This window comes from Rhea americana, unplaced genomic scaffold (assembly GCF_003343005.1).
Source record: "Rhea americana isolate MKP2758 unplaced genomic scaffold, rheAme1 scaffold_69, whole genome shotgun sequence".
Lineage (NCBI taxonomy): Eukaryota > Metazoa > Chordata > Aves > Rheiformes > Rheidae > Rhea > Rhea americana.
The window spans coordinates 521,872-541,537 of record NW_028186856.1 but is presented as its reverse complement, the minus strand read 5'-3'; the positions used below and the strand labels follow the sequence as shown (position 1 = coordinate 541,537).

Sequence of the window (19,666 nt, the reverse complement as noted above, 5' to 3'; positions counted from 1 at the left end):
ATAGCGGGAGATGGATACACTGGGTGAAAGGTGGAAATCAAACGATATTCAGTTGTTTACAGAAGCTTCTTGTCTTGAACGTTTTTGAAAGAATCTTCAGTACCATAGCAAAAGTATAAAATAGTGTTCCTCAACCACAGCTTAGAATTTTATTGGAATTGTTTTACATCCCTCAACAAAATGCAAATACTGTTTCACTTGATAGATATTGGAAGAAATAGAGCATTTCTATATTCTTTCAAATGTGTAGTGTAAAAAAGAAAATAAAAGCCTTCAGCTGGAGAAGGCTATCTAATTTGTTCATCTGTGAACCTACAGAGAGTGGATTTTTTACTTTTGGGGATAGGCAGCTTCTAGTGTACTACCTGGGCTTGTATGGAGATGATTTTTTTTTCCCCTCCTAGTGATGTTTCTTCTGTTGAGTTTTGGAATCAGAATGTTTATTCTTAGCTATATGATTTTATTATGTATATTGCTATATGTATTTGCTAAGTAGTATTTTTCTTCTCTGCTTGGAACTTGTTATGTAGTTGCACTTTATAATTATTTTCAAAAGGAAAACTTAAGAGTGTGAGACATTGCACCCAAAGATGATGAAAGCCTTCAGTAGTATAGTGATTATCCTTAGGTTACCTGAGATCTCAAGGATGAAGKGTCAGCTGTTAAAATGAGCAGTCAATATTTCCGTAAGATCTGGGTAAAACTGGCAAATTTTGCTCTGCAGTTGCACTGGGGAACTTCCTTATAATTGATAGAACTKGCAGCTGACTTTTGACTCGTCACTGCTGCCTGTTGAATCAAGGACCATCTGTACTGCTGTGTGTATGGTCAAGTCAGCATTATCTTAATTTTCTGTTTACAATGCAAATGCCTTTCATGAATAAACTTTAACTTAGCAGTGACAGATTGCTGCACTGCTCATGTAAAGGTATCAGGTATACTGGGATGTGAGATGGTTGGTTACCTGAAGAAATTACTCTTTTTATTTAAGTTGGATTGTGTTTAATAATCTCATAAAGTTCACTGAGAGTTCTTGCTCAAAGAAAAAAACTTCTTGTTCTTTTTGTTTTTCCACCGTCAGTTACTCCTTTCAATGACTTATTACTTTTTAACTTGACAAAACTTGTGTATTGAATGTGGCATATGAAGTTCCTAGCTCAAATCCCATTGCTAGAATTGTGTGTTTTGGTATAGTGATTTAGAAAATAACTGGAAGAAGTAAGAAACGAAGAAAGCTAATATATGGACTTTTTTTCAGTTTGATCTTTAATTATATCAGCATACATAGAAAGACTGAAACAGTGGGACATCTATTAATAATCACTGCCAGTACTAACATGTAAAATTTTAAAATATTTGATCAGTGCAAAATTGGCAAATGGGGKTTCGCATTTGTAAGAAGCACATCTTGAGATTGTCACTCTATTCCGTCTTGGCCATATATGAGACAACTTTGTTAGAAAAAAATGATGTGTTCAGTTTTTGTTTTCTCTAGCATACATATGCAACATTGCTGAGTTTGGCTTACATAGACTGATGTTTGAGTTTCCGATGCTTGATGTTAACTACTGTGAAAAGTTTAAATACATCTTGTTGAAAAAAGATGATGGAAATGCTACTGGACTGAATTTTTGCCAGTGCGTTGTCCTTAACAGTAGAAATAGGAACCAGAATATTAAGTGTTGCAAAGTCAGTGTTTGGTTTGAATTTACATTATGTGGGGCCTGAAAAATTRTTAGTCGGTTGACCAAAGAATTAGCACCATGTTTTTAAGTTTGCCTATTGCTTTCTTCATTAACCTGTTTTCCATTGGTAAAACCTTGTCTGCTGGTTAGGATTTTATTTGCCACTATATGTTCTTGTTGCTCTTCTCTCCATTCATTCCTCAGGCAATGGGAGTTAGTGTTCAGAAATCACTGGCTTCTACTGCTGAAATATCTGACTGTGTCTGATGGACTGCTGGAACAGATCCTCACCACTCACCTTCGTCTTTATTTACACTGTTTCTCTTAAATAGCTTTCTGTAAAGTCTTCGTGCTTCAAACCAGAGATTTTAGCAAGTAACTGGTGAAAGTGACACTTAAATACCTTTCTTTTTCCCCTGGAAGCACTGAGTAAGTCTTACCTTAAAAGACAAAGTCCCATTCTACTGCAAGAAGAAGCACCATAATGTTAGTGCCCATTTCTTTGTCCACATATAGCCAACTCAGTCAGCAAATGTCATATGGGCATCGCATGCATCGCCATACATATTCCCAGAGAGGGAATTTGTTCCCTCCTCTTTCATATATACTGTGCTGTAACTGACAAAAMCGGTGTGTTTTGTTCTGTTTTGTTTTCTTTTTCCTAAAGGAATGATACATTTCTAAACTGTTTCCATCATTGCCTGACCTTCTTTGATGGACATTCATGGCTTCTAAACAATAAGTGTGCTAGAAGAGGCTTAAGTTTCAAACTTCTGATTTCTCTTAAGGCATCCAGACGGCCACAGTGTGGTACTTCTGCAGCATTTATAGTGGTTGTTACGATCTGTTGTTTTCAAAGCTAAATCTAGGGCAGTTCTTTTAAACAGTTATTTTAGGTTATTTTCCTCACTTTCCAGATGTTTAGCAAATATTCATTTTTTGGCTAACACAATCAAGCTGTGACCCTAATGTTGTTTTTTTGAATACACTTTTCATAGCAGGACTGTCCAGAGAGTAAATTGGAATGTTAGTTGTGCAAAAATRTCTAAATATTTAAACTTTTGTTTTGAGATGAATATGGTTTTTGTCTTTATTTGAAAGTGCCTCATTCTTTGTGGTGTTTTTTTCCGTTTGGTTCTTACTGTAGATCTAACCGATTGCGTCCTCTGTTTGTGTGGATGCTCTTGCGATGTTGCAAACTGCTTTTTCYGCACAGAACATCATATCCATGCTTTAATGCGGTTTTGTGTTCTGTCCYCTTTCAGTTCCTTCTCATATTATCAAGTTAGGTCACAGTAGCTTTTTTCACCTCAGTGAAAACTTACCTGTTTTGCTTAGAAACAAAAATCACTGGTTGAACCATATTGCTACGTTAGTTCTGCATTCTCTTAGTATTGTTTAGATGTTGCAGCAAGTTAGAGACACTGATTTGATTTGACTTGGCCATGTGATGAGACTAACTGTTTTGAAGAAATAGGGAATCCACTGAATTAGAATTTCTAATTTGTYGCAAAACTGTCTTGTAGGTTATGACAGACTCATCAATAGTAGTAAAAACAGAACAGAACTGAACTAGAAATTATTTTGATTCTGTTCTTGTCAAGTAAAATCAGCTTCTTTTCTTGAAAGAGATTGAATCTGCAGCCTGTTCTAAATGAACTATAGGTAGACATGGGTTTTTCTTTTTAATCTGAAGGTTAAARGCTTGCATGTAAAATTGAAATGAACTTGATCTTAATTATATAACAGATGACCTTTTAACCTCTTATCTAATGATTAGATAGAGATGTTATCCAGGAGGCCACCATCATTTTATTGTGTGTGTAGACCCAGAAGAAAGTGCTTTTTATGGTAGAAGGCATGGAACAAACATCTGTCAACAGTATTTTCCTGTTAACAGCATATAAAAGGAATGACCTACTTTATTTATTCTTTAACTTAAGAATGTCCAATAAGTTTTTTTATCAGTATGTAAGATTTCTGAAATAAATTCTGAAACGTGATCTTGGCCTTGATGCCTAGGTGGACAGTTTAATCTGTCTCTGTGAACTTCTTAAGCATTCAGTTAAATGTTTTGATATGTATTCAGGAAATAAAATGTAGAAACTGCTTGATAGCTCTTTTAGCTCTGAAACATGAGTGCATTTTTTTCCTCTGGCCCTAAGTATATACAATTCCTAACCTTTGATCCTGTAAAATGTTTCAGCCTTTAAATCACAGTGTAACTGGAGAATACCTGAGTTGTAGTTTAGAGTTACCATTTAAATGGTGATGAAAACACATACCTTACTGATATAAGGATTGTGAATGTTTGACTGCAGTGGAAAACTGTGAATAGTGAATTTGGAGACTTTCCAAGAATTTGTCATTCTTAAAAATTAAAAAGCAACTCTAGAAAGGTATCTGTGCCTCTGAGTGAATGGACATGCTACACAGCTCTTGAACTTTCAGTTTTTGAGTATGCTGAACTTTATCTGCAAGACAAGCTGTATATTGTCAGTGAAGTCTGTGAAGTAGCTGTTAATGTAAGTTTGAATTCTGAGGCATTAACAAAAATAGATCGTGATTAGAGGATGTTGTGGCTTTGGATTAGAATCACAGCTATTACTTTTTGTTCATGCTGCTTACTGTAAGACTGTTGCCTTAAGAGCTGGCCCAGTATTTCTGGACAGTCAAGAAGAAGCACTGAAACTAAAATTCATGTAAACTGGAGCCTGGACAGGAGGAGGTCATGGATGTTAAAGTACATATTAGATTGGGCTAAGCTCTCCAGGTAGCATATATATGGTAGAATATTGATTTATCTTTTCCATGTAGTAAAAGTGTCAGTTACATTGCAATTCTGTTTTTTTGTTCACTGCAGTACTTCAGTATTTTTCCGAGAAGTGTATTTGTGGAACAAAATTGACTTCTCAGTGGAAAATAGCAAAGTTCCCTAGTTGTTCAAGCTTGACTGATGACATAATTGCTGGGATAAAAATTTAAGATGGTGCAGAAATTCTGTCTGTATTAGTGAAGAGTGCTATGTGTGCTATTTGTGTTAGTTATATAAAAATCTGTGTTAYATACGTGCTCTCTACTACATACAGCTGTAGAACGACATCAGTTGTAGCAGCCTCATTGCGACCAGTTGTTCAGCTCTATATAGTATTAAAATGGGATTGGGGAATAGAATAGACTCTTGTTATATTTTTAAACAAAATGCTAAGGAGGGCAGGTAGAGTTATGTCTGTGACTTCAGAACTTAGCTGGGATGCCTCCTCTCTTGTGCTTCAACTATATTACCCAATCTGAATTTTGTCCTGTAAAAATTCTTTTGCCCATGGGACTTTCCTTTGAGAAGAGATTTCTTTCTGCCAGATAATCCTGGTAGTGAAAAAGGAGACTAGAATAAAGTAAGCTGTTCTTCCGCTCATTAGCTACTTAGCTGAAATTTMATATTAGCTCTGTAAAGGCCATTTCAGTAATACTCTGGGGGAAAATAAAGCAGTTTGTAGATGAAGGCAGATAGACTTAAGGCATGTATGTATATAGGTGTCTCGAGCTCCCACTAGAGGTGATGGAGCTATTCAGCTGACCCTGTGTATAGTGTACACATTTGTTAGATCAGCTGACCAGTGTCTGGCTCCAGTGGAGCTAACGGAGCCTCTCTACTGGTGAGTAGACACCTATGGGTAAGTGTTTAAGTTTTTTAATCTGCAAGCTGAAAGCGTCATCCTAGTGAAGGAGTATCTTTGCTTTTCTRTGCTAGGGAGAATGCTTAGTAAGTAAGGAAACTGCTGCTCTTCAAAATGTGTTGTCACACTAGACAGCTTCATGTTTAGGTCTGGTTTGTGCTGAATGATAAGAGAAAGGCAATATTCTGAGCAGTATGTGTATTTTTACTTCCCTCCCTCCTCAGTCCTGCAAAATAATACAGAGCATAGCTAAAGAAACAGAATCCATTCAGTCCATTCTGCCATGTAAATTATTTGTGAATCTTTCTGAGTAGTTCTGTGGAATGACTGCAGTTGATGAAAACTTCTAGTTATACAGGGTGTACCTATCTGTCTGTGCATGTACTCGGACTGGGCAGTGTTTCTGTGCAGGTGGCCAGAGTTCTCCAAACAGTGATAGTCCTGTAAATTAGGTTGGTGCATTAAAAATAAATATGGTAGTTTTTTTTTTTTTTTGTAAGGCTTTCCTTCAAGTGTTGCTTTTAACATACTGGCTTTCTTCCCAAGGAATGCTATATTAATGAATATTAATATTACCCAAAAGGAGTCATTTTTCTCAGTTGCCTTTTAAAAGAGAGAGAGCTGAGAGAGAGTTAAGCTGAGAAGGTTAACTTTATCAGGGCTGAAAGTAAGTCTTAACTAGTAGAGGGGGAAGATAACTACACAGGAATGTTTGCACAGAGCTAGTCATAAGCTTTTTTCTGACGAAAATCAATTAAATAAATCTGTAATGCTTTCAAGTAGTATAATATTATTGGTAAAATTTGGCATTAAAATTTGACATGAGGTAGGGCACTTTTCCACAAAACTTCTAGATAGTAATTTCTGTTCTGCTGTAAATAAAACTGGTATACCTTGAAGGCTTTGCACCAGCAAAGACCTGTCTCATAGAGAACAGCGTTTTGCTGTGGGTATGCTTGGTGCTATGCAGGCGGCATAGGCATCCATCTGAAAGAGATCCAAACGTTTCCCTCTGAATCAAGAAATTGGGACTTGAAATGTATTGTTCCTTATTCTCAGCAGAATGCCTTAACCAGTAGGTCACAGGCTATTTTGAGTTATAAATTGTTTATTGAGTCCTAGTGGCTAGGTTGTGCATGTATGTGGTGTTTTGGTTTGGACTTTCTTACTGTTCACTTGCTCTATCTTGCTTCAGGAATTCTGTAGTGATCCTAAAAACTTTCCTAATAAAACTTGTACTTGTTGTAGCTTTTTTTTTCCCCCCATTTCCCCCCAATTGATAGGGATCTGTAATAAGTTTTAGACAACAAACTGTCATTTTCTGATGGAAATATTCTCTAGTTAAAAAAGCAAAAATCATCTAATTGTCCTTAACTTCTTTTTTGCTCCTCTTTTTTCCCCTTGTGTAAAGCAAAAGAGAAAGCCCAATTAGAAATGTGAGTCCAGGAGTTATGAATTATATCTATGTATGCAGCACTGAAGGCATTATAAGTGATATCTTTCCTTTTATTAATTGAAGAATRTTAAATCCCTTTCAGTTCTCTACGGCTGCACTTTATTCAGTGCAACCCCTAAATGTATTTTGAAATGATGTTAGCCRAGAGGCACTTGGTAAATTTAGCCTTTGGAAAAATATAATTGTGCATGTCGTACATGGTGACTTCCTTCTTCAAATACAAGWACATTACTTCAGTACTTGCTTTTTCTATAAAGGTCTATGTAGTTAAGGAAGATAAAAGTAGACTTACTGGAATGGAGATCTCCCTCCCTCACCCCAGTTGTGGTAGTCAATGTTACACCCTTTAATGGCTGTAACTATTTAATCTGCCTTCTGGATCAGGACCATGTCTGCACTGGATATGTGTATCTTGCACTTGCTACAAATTCCTGCAAACTAACAAAAATGCTCAAATGATGCAAGCCTTTAAGACGATGAGTTTTCTTCTCTCCCTCCTCCTTCCCACACATTCAGCTTCAAATTACTAAAATATGCTTTTATGTGTATTTTCAGAATGCGTCTCAAGAGGATGCTAGGAGAGAGAGATTTTTATGACTGTATTTTTTTATTATTTATCTATTTAATAAAAAGAGAGAGAGAGGCCCACCACCCCAAGCCCCTAAACAAGATTCTCCCCTGGAGCTAACTGTTGCAAGCCCAGGAAAGCTTTATACTTTGGTCAGTTACTGTCTGGTACCCAAGGAGAGTCCAGATAATTCTGATTTTCTCAGTATGAAGAGAACTGAATTAATATTCGTGTGCTAACTCTGACTTCAACAGCATTGTTGGTTTGCATGAAGCAATGTGGTCCCGGGTGTATATAGTCTACYGTTCTGATTTGTGAGTTAGGGTGCATTTAGCTAGAATGGCTGGCGTCCGTGTCTTCCCCAAATATCTACTGGCTCCCTACAAACAGGAGAAAGGATGGCATTTTCCGAGACGAGGGTGCCCRTTTGTGGAAGGGTGACATCCTCCTCTGCCAGTGTTTGTGAGTCAGACAGGGTGCAGTCTGATTGCCATAATCCGCTGCTGATCTTAACAGYGCCAGACGCCAAAAAACGAGGCCAGCAGTGGTTACTGCAGTGCCTGTGGGGAGGCAGGGGCTGTTGGGTGACACACTCTTTACCCCCTGCGAGAGGGAAGTGGTTTCTGTTATTAGAAAGGAAATTTTGTGCGTGCTTCCCCTCATCTCCTGGAGGCAGTAGATTTGACTCTTGCGCTCTCGTCCGCCTTCTGAGTTGCAAGGCATCCTGCTGGCTCTGCAGCTTTCCCCTTGTCCCYGGGGGAGCTGCGTTCAGTTTTGCCTGAGTTTTTGGAAAATCTTGGCCTGGCTTTGCCTGGTGGTATTTGAGATAACTTATTGATTGCTGCACCCTTGCTGCAAAWATAATCTGTTCTTTCCTCTTCTCCAGGGCCCCTCTTTTCACATAATATAACCCAGCAAACAGCCAAAAGCAACCAAACAGACTCTACTGCTTAAATGRGAGGAAATAAAAGGCGAAAGGAAGGACAGGACAGAGCAAGTCTCTGTGCTTGTTCTTTTCAGACTCCCCTGTGCTATGTGAGAACGTGTGCTTGTCTGATGAGCAGCGGGTCTTTCTGTCACCGGGAAACCAACGTGAGCCGCCAGAACTGCTCGGTTGTGTTTCATCCCAACAGGATTCTGTTACTGCAYGAGAGTGTCTGCTCTCATGTAATCTGCAAAACAAATTCCTTGCTTTTTGACCAGTCTTATTGTTTATTGTCATTGCTATTTGCCAAGAATTTTCTAGATTCTCCCTCTGATTCTTTTGCTCAGAGAAACTTTCATTGCCATCATATGCTGTTTATATCTGATAGATGTTACTGGGAGCTAAGTTGGGTACCAACTTTCCTATATCCCTCTTGGCATATGTGTGTATAAATGAGTGACTTACCTTAAAGCTAAGTGAAGCCATGCAAATTAATTCAGGAAATAAATAAATTGTAATAAGAAGTAAATGTCTGTGCTCTGCTTTTGAAGGAATATACTGTTTTGTTTGTTTGATCCAGTTTTGCTAAAATTAGTCTTCAGTATGATGAGGTTGTGGATTTAACAAGCAAATATACTTAATTTTTTAATTTCCTGAAWCATAAAATAAATAATAGCAGTAATAAAGTTCCTATTCAGTGCTTTGGAGCATCAGCTGCTTTTGAATGGCCTGGGCTGAATTTTTCTTGGATTAAATCCATGTAAGTATTTGGTTATTTAATTTTTAATGACCAGTGAAACAAAATACTATCAATGTCAAGTTAGAAAGTGAGTGCTATTGTGATTGACGACATACACATTCAGTACCTTCACTTTGTAATTATGTCTAAAGTTCTGCAGCTTATCTGGTAGTGTCCAAATACATGGTTAAGGATGTAAACTGAGTATCAAAACTACTTGTGGATCTGTTGGATTATCTTGCAGGAGCATATGTTATGTGAAAGGTAATCTTCCTGGAGTATTCTGATTTTGGATAGTGAAGATCTTTGTTTGGGTCTTGGAATGTGATACAATTAATACAGTCCATGTAATACAATTAGTGTTGGAATGTGATACTGAAGGGTAATGTTTAAAAATGTAAATGCATATTTCAAACAAATTAAACCCTATAGCCTTAATCTCACTTGCAACAAGATCTCTTTATATAGTTTGGAATTATAAGGCAGCTTTAATGTGAGACTAAGTTGCTTACTTCACTCTGAAATTCCTTTGTTTTGCTTGAGTGATGCGTATTGGCTGTAGTGTAAATGAGAACTGGGCCCTGAGTGATCATGGTAACCAAATGAGTAAAGAACCAAATTAAAGTCCATCAGTTAAAAACAAATTGAAGAGGTTGTTTGGTAAAGTGAGGTACCTAACACTTCTGGCAAATGTCTGTTTGGCCACACATATTTAAAGATCACAGAATCACAGATACAAGATACATGATTAGTAACTGTTTTCACATGACTTTGGAGGTAGAATGAAGGTCAGCACCTTCAGCCTTTTAGATTTTTACTATGAATAAGTTTGCGCTAAATATTCTGGAATGTAAATGGATTATTTCTGATTCTTTAGATTGTAGAGGGTCTGTTTCAGTTCTTAACTTCTTAATTGCATGTACTAATTTTATGCAAGTTGAAGACTATTTTCTACTCTCATCTGATACATATTAAAGTCAGTGGCCTAGATATGGTCATAATGGGTGTATAAATAACTATGCTTTAGAGAGTTTTATTTTGTCTCATTCGCATGAGTGTTTTTTGGATCTCCTTTTCTAAAAACAACCCCCCTAAACTGTATCTTCTCCTTGGAAGAAGAATCTGATTTTATGAAAAGTTGTATGATAATTCTTGCAGTCCTTCAAAAATTAATGTTTTTATTTTTCTAAATGAAGATTTTATTGCTAGTATGTAATGCTGTTGTGAAAAACATAGTGAATAATAAAATGACTTTTGTATGCCTTATTTAACTTCTTAATTGCCAAAACTGTTATCAGAACACAAAATACTTAGTATGAATCTATTTAAAAAAAATGGTATTTGCTTTCTTTTAAATATAAAATAAAATTTTTAATTGTGGAAGAAAAGAAAGATGCAAAAAGCCAAATTTTACTTTTCACTTTTTTTTCCCCTTTTTATAATAGGGCTTTATTTGTCCTCTCTGTATGAAGTCTCATGGATCAGCTGAGGAGCTGTTCAAGCACTATGAAGCAGTTCATGATTCTGGCATTGATTCAACTCACGGAGGGGAAAGTCATCTGTCACCAAACAGGTGCAACAGTATTCCTTTGTTCATGTGTTTTTGTATCAGTATTAAACTGCTTCTAATTACAATGAAGGCTGTATTCATTTGAACACTTAATTATGTAGTAAAGTATTTAAATGTTCATGCCTCCTTTCTAAATGCAATTAAAAAGAAGCTTAAAACTTATGTTGGCTGATTTGACAATAGATGACAAGAGGTGTATATAGTTGTATTTTTAATTATATCACCTGTTTCTCATACAGCTGACAATGCAGAGTTGCAAAATGATACGATTTTTAGGATTGAGGCAGAAAAATACAGTTTCCAACTTATTTCTGGCATAGAGGTTAAATTGCATTTTTTGAGGATGGAGAAGGGCAACCCTTGAGAAAGAGAAGAAACCTGATTTTGTCACTTAGTGGTTACGGTATTGGGTAATTACCCAATATTCTCACTATTTGCTTTGATAGGTTCCCATATTGCCTTGTTTGCAAATCTGAGAACTTTGTTTCACTGATCCTCTTTCTAATGCTTCCATATTCCAGAAGCTCCATACTGATCTATAGAAATCTTCTCTAGTTTTTTTTATTTAACTTTTTGTTCAAAACTGTATAGTTAAATATATTCCTAGGCAACCTATCATACTGTTTAATTTTTGAGACCAGCAGTATATAGCAGGAGTTGACAAGGTGAAACTTACTCTCTCCAGGATAGTTTTGTGTAGTCTCTCTGTTTCAGTAGTCCTTCTTGTTGGTTTGGGGAGTTTTTCTTAAGAGAAAAATTTATATAGGAATAAATAATAATAAATTGAGGAGCATAACCTTTTTGTTCCAGAAGCCTTAATGACAGACTACTGAAGAAAAATACTRTGCTAAAACTTCTGCAACTATTCTAAGTTTATTTTAAAATTTTGCCATTAAGCTATGTGCCTAAAGATTTTATTTTGTTTCCTCCAGGTTCTTCTTTTGTTCAGTGTTTGTTTGGGACTGTTGTAAGCGACAATCAATGCTGCTACTTTGTCACACTCCCGAAAACTCTCTTTTGCTTGGCACACAACAGTCTTACAGTGAGCAGATGACTGTGGCCTCATTCAGCAAATAGAGGCTCAGAATCTACAACTTTCCTGGTGTTCACCTGATGACTGAACCAGTTTCTGCCACAGCTGTGTAGTAAATCATTCAGATGTTTTGTGGCCAGTAGAAATATGGACCAAAATGATAAATAGTTACACTGGAAAAAAATCCATATGTTTAACTCTTGCTTTTTCTTTCTTTCTTTTTTTTTTCCTGTAAGAAAAGAATGTGAAAGGTAACACATTTCACTTATTATCCGAATGAAGGTATATATCTCCGCAGCATTCTGCACAACTGGCAAGGCACTAAGAGCCAGTGTTAGTAGAGGTCTTGTCTTCATGCACTGGTCTAGAGGCCCCTCCTCATGGATAGTTCCACTCTCTTCCAACCACAGTGGGTTTCTGGCTGTACTCCCTGAACATGTGCTTTGTATTGAGAGTGTTGAAGCTCCTGAGAGGAGGCTCAGACTCCGATTACTACTTCTCTTAACAATGCAATGGAGAAAGGGGCTGAAAATAACTCACCAAGTTGAAGAAACAATTATTGAGATAAAACAAAATACTAGTTTTAAAAGGCATTTTCAAGGCACATAGCTTAATGGCAAAATATTTAAACAAACTTAGAATAGTTGCAGAAGTTTTAGCATTGTATTTTTCTTCAGTAGTCTGTCATTACGGCTTCTGGAACACAAAAGGTTATACTCCTCAAATATGATCTCATTTTAACATGTGTTTCTGCTTTGACAAAGCTATATGGTATTATATAGTATCTTCTATCTGTCAGATGTGCTTAGCTCACAAGTAAAAGTAATGCTGCAGACATTATTCCTAGATATCAGCGATGAGATGTCAGTATGATCTCAAAAAGGAGCTGAATTATTTTCTGATTATATTTGAAGGGGCTTCTGTAGGGCAAGTCCCACCTCTGGAGGAGTTGTGGCAGCGGGGTTTGGTTGCTTGCGCAGCAGGCAAGCAGGAGGTAGTGCGACGAGAAGATGAGCTACAGTCTGCAGCCTGCATGTCCTCGGTTTACTTAACTGTGTAGGGAAAGAAAGCTAGTAGGTAAATAAATTGGTATTGTTTTTTAAAGTGAGCGTTCTGCCTGTTTTGCTATTTTTACCATCACTTTTATCCTCTGTGTTTTCCAAATGTATGAGGAGATGGTATGGTACCATTAGAGTTATACTATTTTTCCTGGGTGCACACATACTTAAGAATATTTCTTCTCTGTCTGCTTTAAATCCTTTCCAAGTGATATAACTTAAAACAGAGATGGTACTTCCAGTAGAATAGTTATGACCAATTATTTCCCCATTTGAATGATATTATATTGTTTATATAATTTATGAAAGATTTATTTTTATGCCTACAAGTTTCCAATGTTAACCAGATGTTGGCTGGTGAATTATTTTTTTCTGGCTCTTGACAGTTTAAGGATAGTTTTCTCTCATATAATTGAAAAAATGGTCAACGTCAGGGAGTTTGGATGGTGTAGACGGAGTCTGGTGAGAGCTGCTGTGAAACACTTGAGCTATTTCTTCTTCATAGTGTGGTGTTCTTTAATGTTTCTCAGTTGTATGCTTGTTTGATAAACCTCTCTTGCAACATAAACATTTCTTTCAAAACTTAGACTGTCATGTTAAAGAAATATTCTGATATACTGCAGTGAATCAGTCAGGTCAGTTACCTACAAGCGAGTTTACATGTGATTCATAGAACCAAGTTAGGAGGTGAAGTTCTGAATGTTGACTAAATAATAGTTAATAGAGAGATCTAGGTACTATGAATTACATGGTGTCCTCTTCTCCTCCTTGTCCCCTTCCTCTTCCCCCCATGAGCTACCACAGTTAAGTGACAAGAGTACATCCTGTAACTACCCAGTGTGGTCTTGCTAGACCATTAGTACTCAGTGTTAAATTCAGGTACCAGCATTAAAGATGGGGAATGATGTGGAGCATAAGGAAAAGGTAGTTGGGATTTGCCAGGTGGCAAGGCTTAGGAGCTGTGCTGAGAGGAGTGTCAGAGAAGAGGAAGGGATTGCAGCATGGTCATAGTGGAAAGGGTGAGTTGATAAGGATTTGGGTGGCAGTAAGAAAAATAAAATTACAGTTCCGGAGTGATCCTTTATATTTTTTCTTCTTCTTTCCCGTTTATTTTTCAGTGGACAGCTAAACCAAATTTAGTTTCATCTTATCATTCAAGCAAAATCGTGCTGGGATTATCAAGGCAATTACTGTAGGGGGGTGCTTACATTCCACCTTCTCCTGCCCTCCCTCCTCTTCCGTATTACAAACTATTTTCATACAGTTCAAAAATTTTTATCTATTACAGAGACCAATGAGTCTTCTCTTTCTAATATCACATATTCGTTTTGCCATTGAAATTGATCCACCTTGGAGTTCTTATTGACACCACTTTGTTCATGTGCCAATATGTTTCCCTTGCTTCTTGATGACATAAACAGGATGGTAATACACAGGTGTAGATTGAATCTGTTCCTTTCCAGCTTAAGTAAGGAAATATCCCCCCTCATCCCTGGGCTGATGGCAATATGAGGTAAAAGAAGGAGCATCAGTGGAGGAAGGAGTAATGCAGCACTGCTGCAGCAAATTTTGTATAGTATAAAAACTGAGGGAATATGTTGATATTCACACCCACACGTATCTATATTGGAGTAGGCCCTGCAGTGTTGATGCTGTGTAAACAGTAAGAATGGATGCGTTGACACTGTTGTAATGACTCTGTGTCCCAAGTTTGGAGTGGCTGTGTCTCAGTGAGGCAACATTGGCCTTGTGTATATCATTAAGCAATTCTGAAAGAGACCTGAGATTCAGAAGGGTGCTATCTGAACCAACAGTTTTAGCATTGGATCTTGTGTTCKTGCATGGCTGGAGGCTTGAGGATGAAATTTGAAAACTTAACATCCCAAGGCTTTAAACATTCATACCATTACGTGAGTGTATCTGTGGGACATACTGAATTGCTGTGTGGAGGAAAAATTATGTAACTGCATGTTTCAGGAGTAGGACAGCATGCTGTCTCTTACTTGAGATGGTAAATGAAGGAGAATAGACCTGCCCTCTTCATAAGGTGTGTAAAATGGTTAAACATCCCAATGCAAAGCTTTGCTGTTCTGAAACGATGTGGTCAAGCTGATGCACCAACTTAGACTTGCATTTGATTTTTGTAAGACTCTTCTAATATTAAAAAAAAAGAAAAAAAAAAGAGAACTCTTAATCTACTTTCTTTGAACAGACTGTGTCTTTGTCCTGCATATATATTTTATATATATATCTTATCTACTTTATATGTTTTAGCATTTTTCAGGTGATGATATGAAAGTGAGCTAACAAGTGTCTATTAATTCAGTTTGTTCCAAGTTTTCAAAAAATAAAATATGCATATTTACATATAGTAGGTTATATTTATGTAATATCTACTATATATATTTATATAATATGTGATTATAGCTGTGTTCCAGTTACATAGTATATTTTATGACTTGTACTGAAAATACAACTGACAAAACATAACCACTGCATATTCATTTTCTCTGCTACATGGATATGTTTATTCAGAGATGAAGTATCGCTGCTCCGACAAGAAGTCCAGGACTTGCAAGCTTCCCTGAAGGTTGGAAATGTATTTTACTTGCATACGGTTCTTTGTTTCAAATTACGAAGTATTCTACTATCTTAAGCACCCAAACTTACAGTTTGCTCTTCCCAATCTCTTTTTTTCTGTTCTAGGAGGAGAGATGGTATTCAGAAGAGCTGAAGAAAGAACTAGAAAAATTGCAAGGGCAGCAGCAGCAAGTAATTACTTTAAAATACTTGAAGCAGGTTTATCTTCAACATTGACATTGAAGAGTAATACATTTTTGTAAGGCGCGTGGCCTGATATAGTTAGTTCCATGGCTTGACTCTTGATGTGTTCTTGAAAAAAAAAAGTATATATCTGAAAAACAAAGTCATGGATAGTGATTTTTTCATACTACTTACTACAAGTTCAGTTCAAAACTTTCCTTCTTTTGGTCTTATTCAGAACTTTGTTTATTAAAGAAAATAAATTGAATGTGATGTTTCATCTGTTATGAGAAATGTAGCAATGGAGTCTTTCTTGTAAGAAATATTTTGGGAAAATAGTATGATTTCACAAAACCTCATGTAAACAGAACCAAAAAGGCAAATTATAGTGTGCTATACCTATAAAAACTCACTTTGTTATTATAAGCTACTTAAATACTGAATTGTTATAAACTATACTCTAATGTATACTCTGAGAATGCGCATTGCTGCCTTTCTGTTTAATGTCTGTGACTTGTGTTTTTAGGGTCATCTTCCAAAAATAATAAAAAAGGGGGGGAGGGATTTTTACTGGAATCTTAAAAAACCTRGGGTCTAATAGGGTAGTGATATGAGAAATGGAAAATCATTTTGACTTTTTCCAGCCTTYTCGCTGTAGCTGTTTTAAATCAGGTATATTTATGTTACTTAATGGTTTCAGAGCACAGAAGCCTCTATTTCCATTTCTTTCCAAAAGTGGGATCCTTTTTTTGAAGACTTTCTCAACTATTGAAGGACTAGTAGTTATTCCTACTGTCTAATGATACATTTATTCCTCTGTTTTTTTAAGGATTCTAAGTCTGATGGATTGACAGCAGCTACATCTGCAGGTGACTAATGTTTTATTTTATCAATTTCTGTCACTGTTCTGGAATTTCTGAAATTTTGTTCAGTGTGGCTTTAGGGTTGATAAAAGTGTACTTTTGGTAAATTCAAGAGACAAAGCTGACAAATGAAGTTTACTGCAGGTGCTTAAGGTAGCTCCTGATAGCTATGGTGTGGGGAATTGTTAAGAGAAGTTCACGTTTGTTATTTTTAGAAGTGAGAGAGGAATTCTCATAACTGTGAAAGCACCTCTCAGTCATAGTATTGAACATGTTTTTAGTCATTTCATATATTCAAGCATTCGGGATGAGTCTTTTGCTGAGAAAGACAGTGACTGTTGACATTTAAACTACAGCTTTCGTCAATGCTGATTTTATTCATTATTCTGTTCTCATTGCTACAATGAAAACAATGAAATGTTATTTGTTTCTCAGGAAAATAATTTTTGCTCCCTGTTTTGTCTTCATGAGGCACTCATGGAATACAATTTCCTTATGTGCACATAAAGTATTTGACTGATCATGATTAAATGGCTTCTAATCACAGTTTGGGGCTCAGAATTCAGCATGTTAAAATGATATGAAAGGATATTTGCTGACTAACCGAAACCATTATGTCCTTAATTCTGCATAGGACTCAACTTATGACTGGTTCCAGGATCATGCATGTAGATATTTAACTATTATTCATTTCCCTAAAGCTAAATGGATGTTAAGTGGACTTGGATTAATTACTCTTCTATTTACTGTGGTTTGTTATTGATGTGAGTAACTGTATAAACTTGTCCTAGGTATCTTAGAAAATAATACTGTTCTTTTTTATGGAACTAGAATCATTAGAACATCAACTAGAAGAGATMCAAGTAGAAAATTTTAATATTAAGCAAATGAAAGACTTATTTGAGCAGAAGGCAGCACAGCTAGCTACTGAAATTGTGGGTAAGTCTATTAACCTGCAGTCTGATTCTGTTCCCTATTTGTGCAACTCTTGCAAATGATCGTTTGTTCAACTTCCTTCTTAATTAGATCTTAAAGCAAAATATGATGAAGAAATCAGTCTTCGGGAAGGTGCAGAACAGAAAGTGACAAACCTGACACAAGAACTGCAGAAAGAGAGAAATGCAGTAGAAGACTTAAAGACAGAACTGGTATTCAGATCACAGGCTTAATGTTTTATGTCCTTTCCAAATTAAAGGGGGATATACTCAACTGGTTGCAAATACAGTTTTTAAGTATTCAAGCACTGTGGAACTTGGAGGGATCTGCTTGTGGGTTGAAAAGGATTTCAGAACATCATTTTTCTTGTCTATTTCACTGGCCTAAATATTCAGTATCTTTCTGGTCAAGAAATACATGTGTTGTATATGACTTGCATATTAAAATTTACACTATATTATTTTGTATTCTGCATATTAATGCTCTGTATTTAAAGAGTTTTGGGGAGTGTTAATCCTTATAGATAAGTTATGTAGGTCTGTACTTACTTGGAGAATGCCATTGCTGATTTGAACAACTGTCATTAGATCACCTGTTTTCCATTAGATGTTATGCTGTGACTGCCCTGGACAGCTGCATTCGTAAGAAATACTCAGAGAGGTGTTTTGTGACATGGTGGCTAAAGGGCTGGCAGCTGTCATCATCTTGCTTATGTTAATGTTTTCCCTCTTGCACGTGGCTGGTAATACTGATGTGTATGTATTCCAAGAATTTGGCTCCTAGTGACTTTTACATACAGCCATGGCTTCAGGGAAAAATTCCAGCTACTCAGCAGCCTTGTAGCTTCTACAGCAGTAGCTAAGGGACCTCCTGACTTCCTGCTTATCTTCCTCTGCTTGTATTCCTCCCCTCTGCCACTGTTTAGACTTTGGAGGGAAGCAGGACTTGTTTACCTCCTGTTCTTTCCACAGTCAGCTGCCCTGAAGGGCTGATGATGCCCTGCCTGGTCACTATTATCCTCTCTGTCAGATTTGGTTGAAATTGGTCAACAAGTTCAAGGCTTAGTAGGCAAGAACTGACAGCATGATCTACTAAATTCTGTTCCCTTGTCAAATCACATGTACTTTTCTGTTTTTTTTTCAATTTTCATGGTGTAGATATTACTTTGTCTATACCTTGAGGAGTTGGAAGATTTTTAGAGGTGAAATTAGCACCAGAGGCATGTCTCTTGGCATCATGTTGCTCTTTGCCACTTTTCTACTTTACAGCTGCAAAGGCCTGGTCTGGAAGATGTGGCTGTCCTGAAAAGGGAACTGGTCCAAGTTCAGACACTGATGGACAAAATGACTTTGGAGCGTGAGAGAGAATCTGACAAGCTGAAAGATGAGTGCAAGCATTTGCAGGCAGAGCAGGCTAACTCAGAGGTAAGTCATACCTAAAGATGTTGTGTGCATTAATGTATTAAGATGTTGTGTTGTAAGAATTTTTGTATGAAAATAGAACACACTAATTCATCATAATGAAAAAAGGCACTTTAAAAATAGTAATGTATGTTGTGAGCGTGTTTGCATTTTAATACTGTATCTTTATCTAGTTTTTACTATCAAATAGGAAACCTTTTTACACCTGTTATTTATTACAGGTATGTTTTGTATGTAAGGTACAAATCTATGTTCCCTGCCTTCTTCCAAATCAACTACATAGTGTTTTCCCAGTCTGTCTGTTGCCTGCTAGACTAGAAAGTGAGGGACTACCAAGCCTCACCATGGCTTAAGGGCAAGATGTAATCTTCTGCTTTTGGGCAACAAAAAGCTTATTACTGCAGTCTAAAGTTTTTTTTTTTTTTTTTTTTTTTTTTTTTTTTTTTTTAAGGTATTTTCATGTTTGTGAAAGCTTGCTTCTCTTTTGGCTGAGTCAGTGGAAGATGTTTTAAATTGCTGATGGGAGATTTGAAAACATTTTCCTGTTTTCATTATTCTTGCATATAGAATTTGATGATAAATATTTATTTGGGGAAGCTAAGCTAAAACTACACCTTACTGCCATACATGTTAACTACCTCTTCCTTAACAAATGCTTGGTTTTCTTGGTTTTGGTGACTTTCCTTTTCTACTAGTGAGCACTTCCATGAAAATGAGGGAAACAGAAATGTGGATCTTTGGCTTGGATCTTTAAGGGGGAATCTTACTCCTCATACTGTTACAAGATGGAATTGTCTCAGATCCCTCCTGACTAAAGCCTTTTTGGTGTKGTTTATCGGAAGAGGGAGTGAAATCAGCTGTCTGACAGAGATACTGGCATGAAATCCTTTTAAAAAAATTGGTATCAACAAAAAAGGCTTTTGTCTAATGTAATTTATTGAACTGGAGAATTGATAAATCCATATCTGCCGA

General features: G+C 36.6%; 1 protein-coding gene across 3 annotated transcripts in view; it reads left to right on the top strand.

Moving 5' to 3' along the window:
- The window catches only part of EEA1 (early endosome antigen 1), a 74,560-nt gene that overhangs the window by 12,484 nt on the left and 42,410 nt on the right, over positions 1-19,666 (top strand). For all 3 annotated transcript variants that reach the window (XM_085321314.1, XM_085321313.1, XM_085321315.1), the window contains 7 exons: positions 10,496-10,623; positions 15,247-15,301; positions 15,418-15,483; positions 16,304-16,343; positions 17,169-17,276; positions 17,364-17,485; positions 18,542-18,697. In XM_085321314.1, the coding sequence (XP_085177440.1) occupies positions 10,496-10,623; positions 15,247-15,301; positions 15,418-15,483; positions 16,304-16,343; positions 17,169-17,276; positions 17,364-17,485; positions 18,542-18,697 (675 nt within the window). The remainder of the gene's footprint in view (positions 1-10,495; positions 10,624-15,246; positions 15,302-15,417; positions 15,484-16,303; positions 16,344-17,168; positions 17,277-17,363; positions 17,486-18,541; positions 18,698-19,666) is intronic.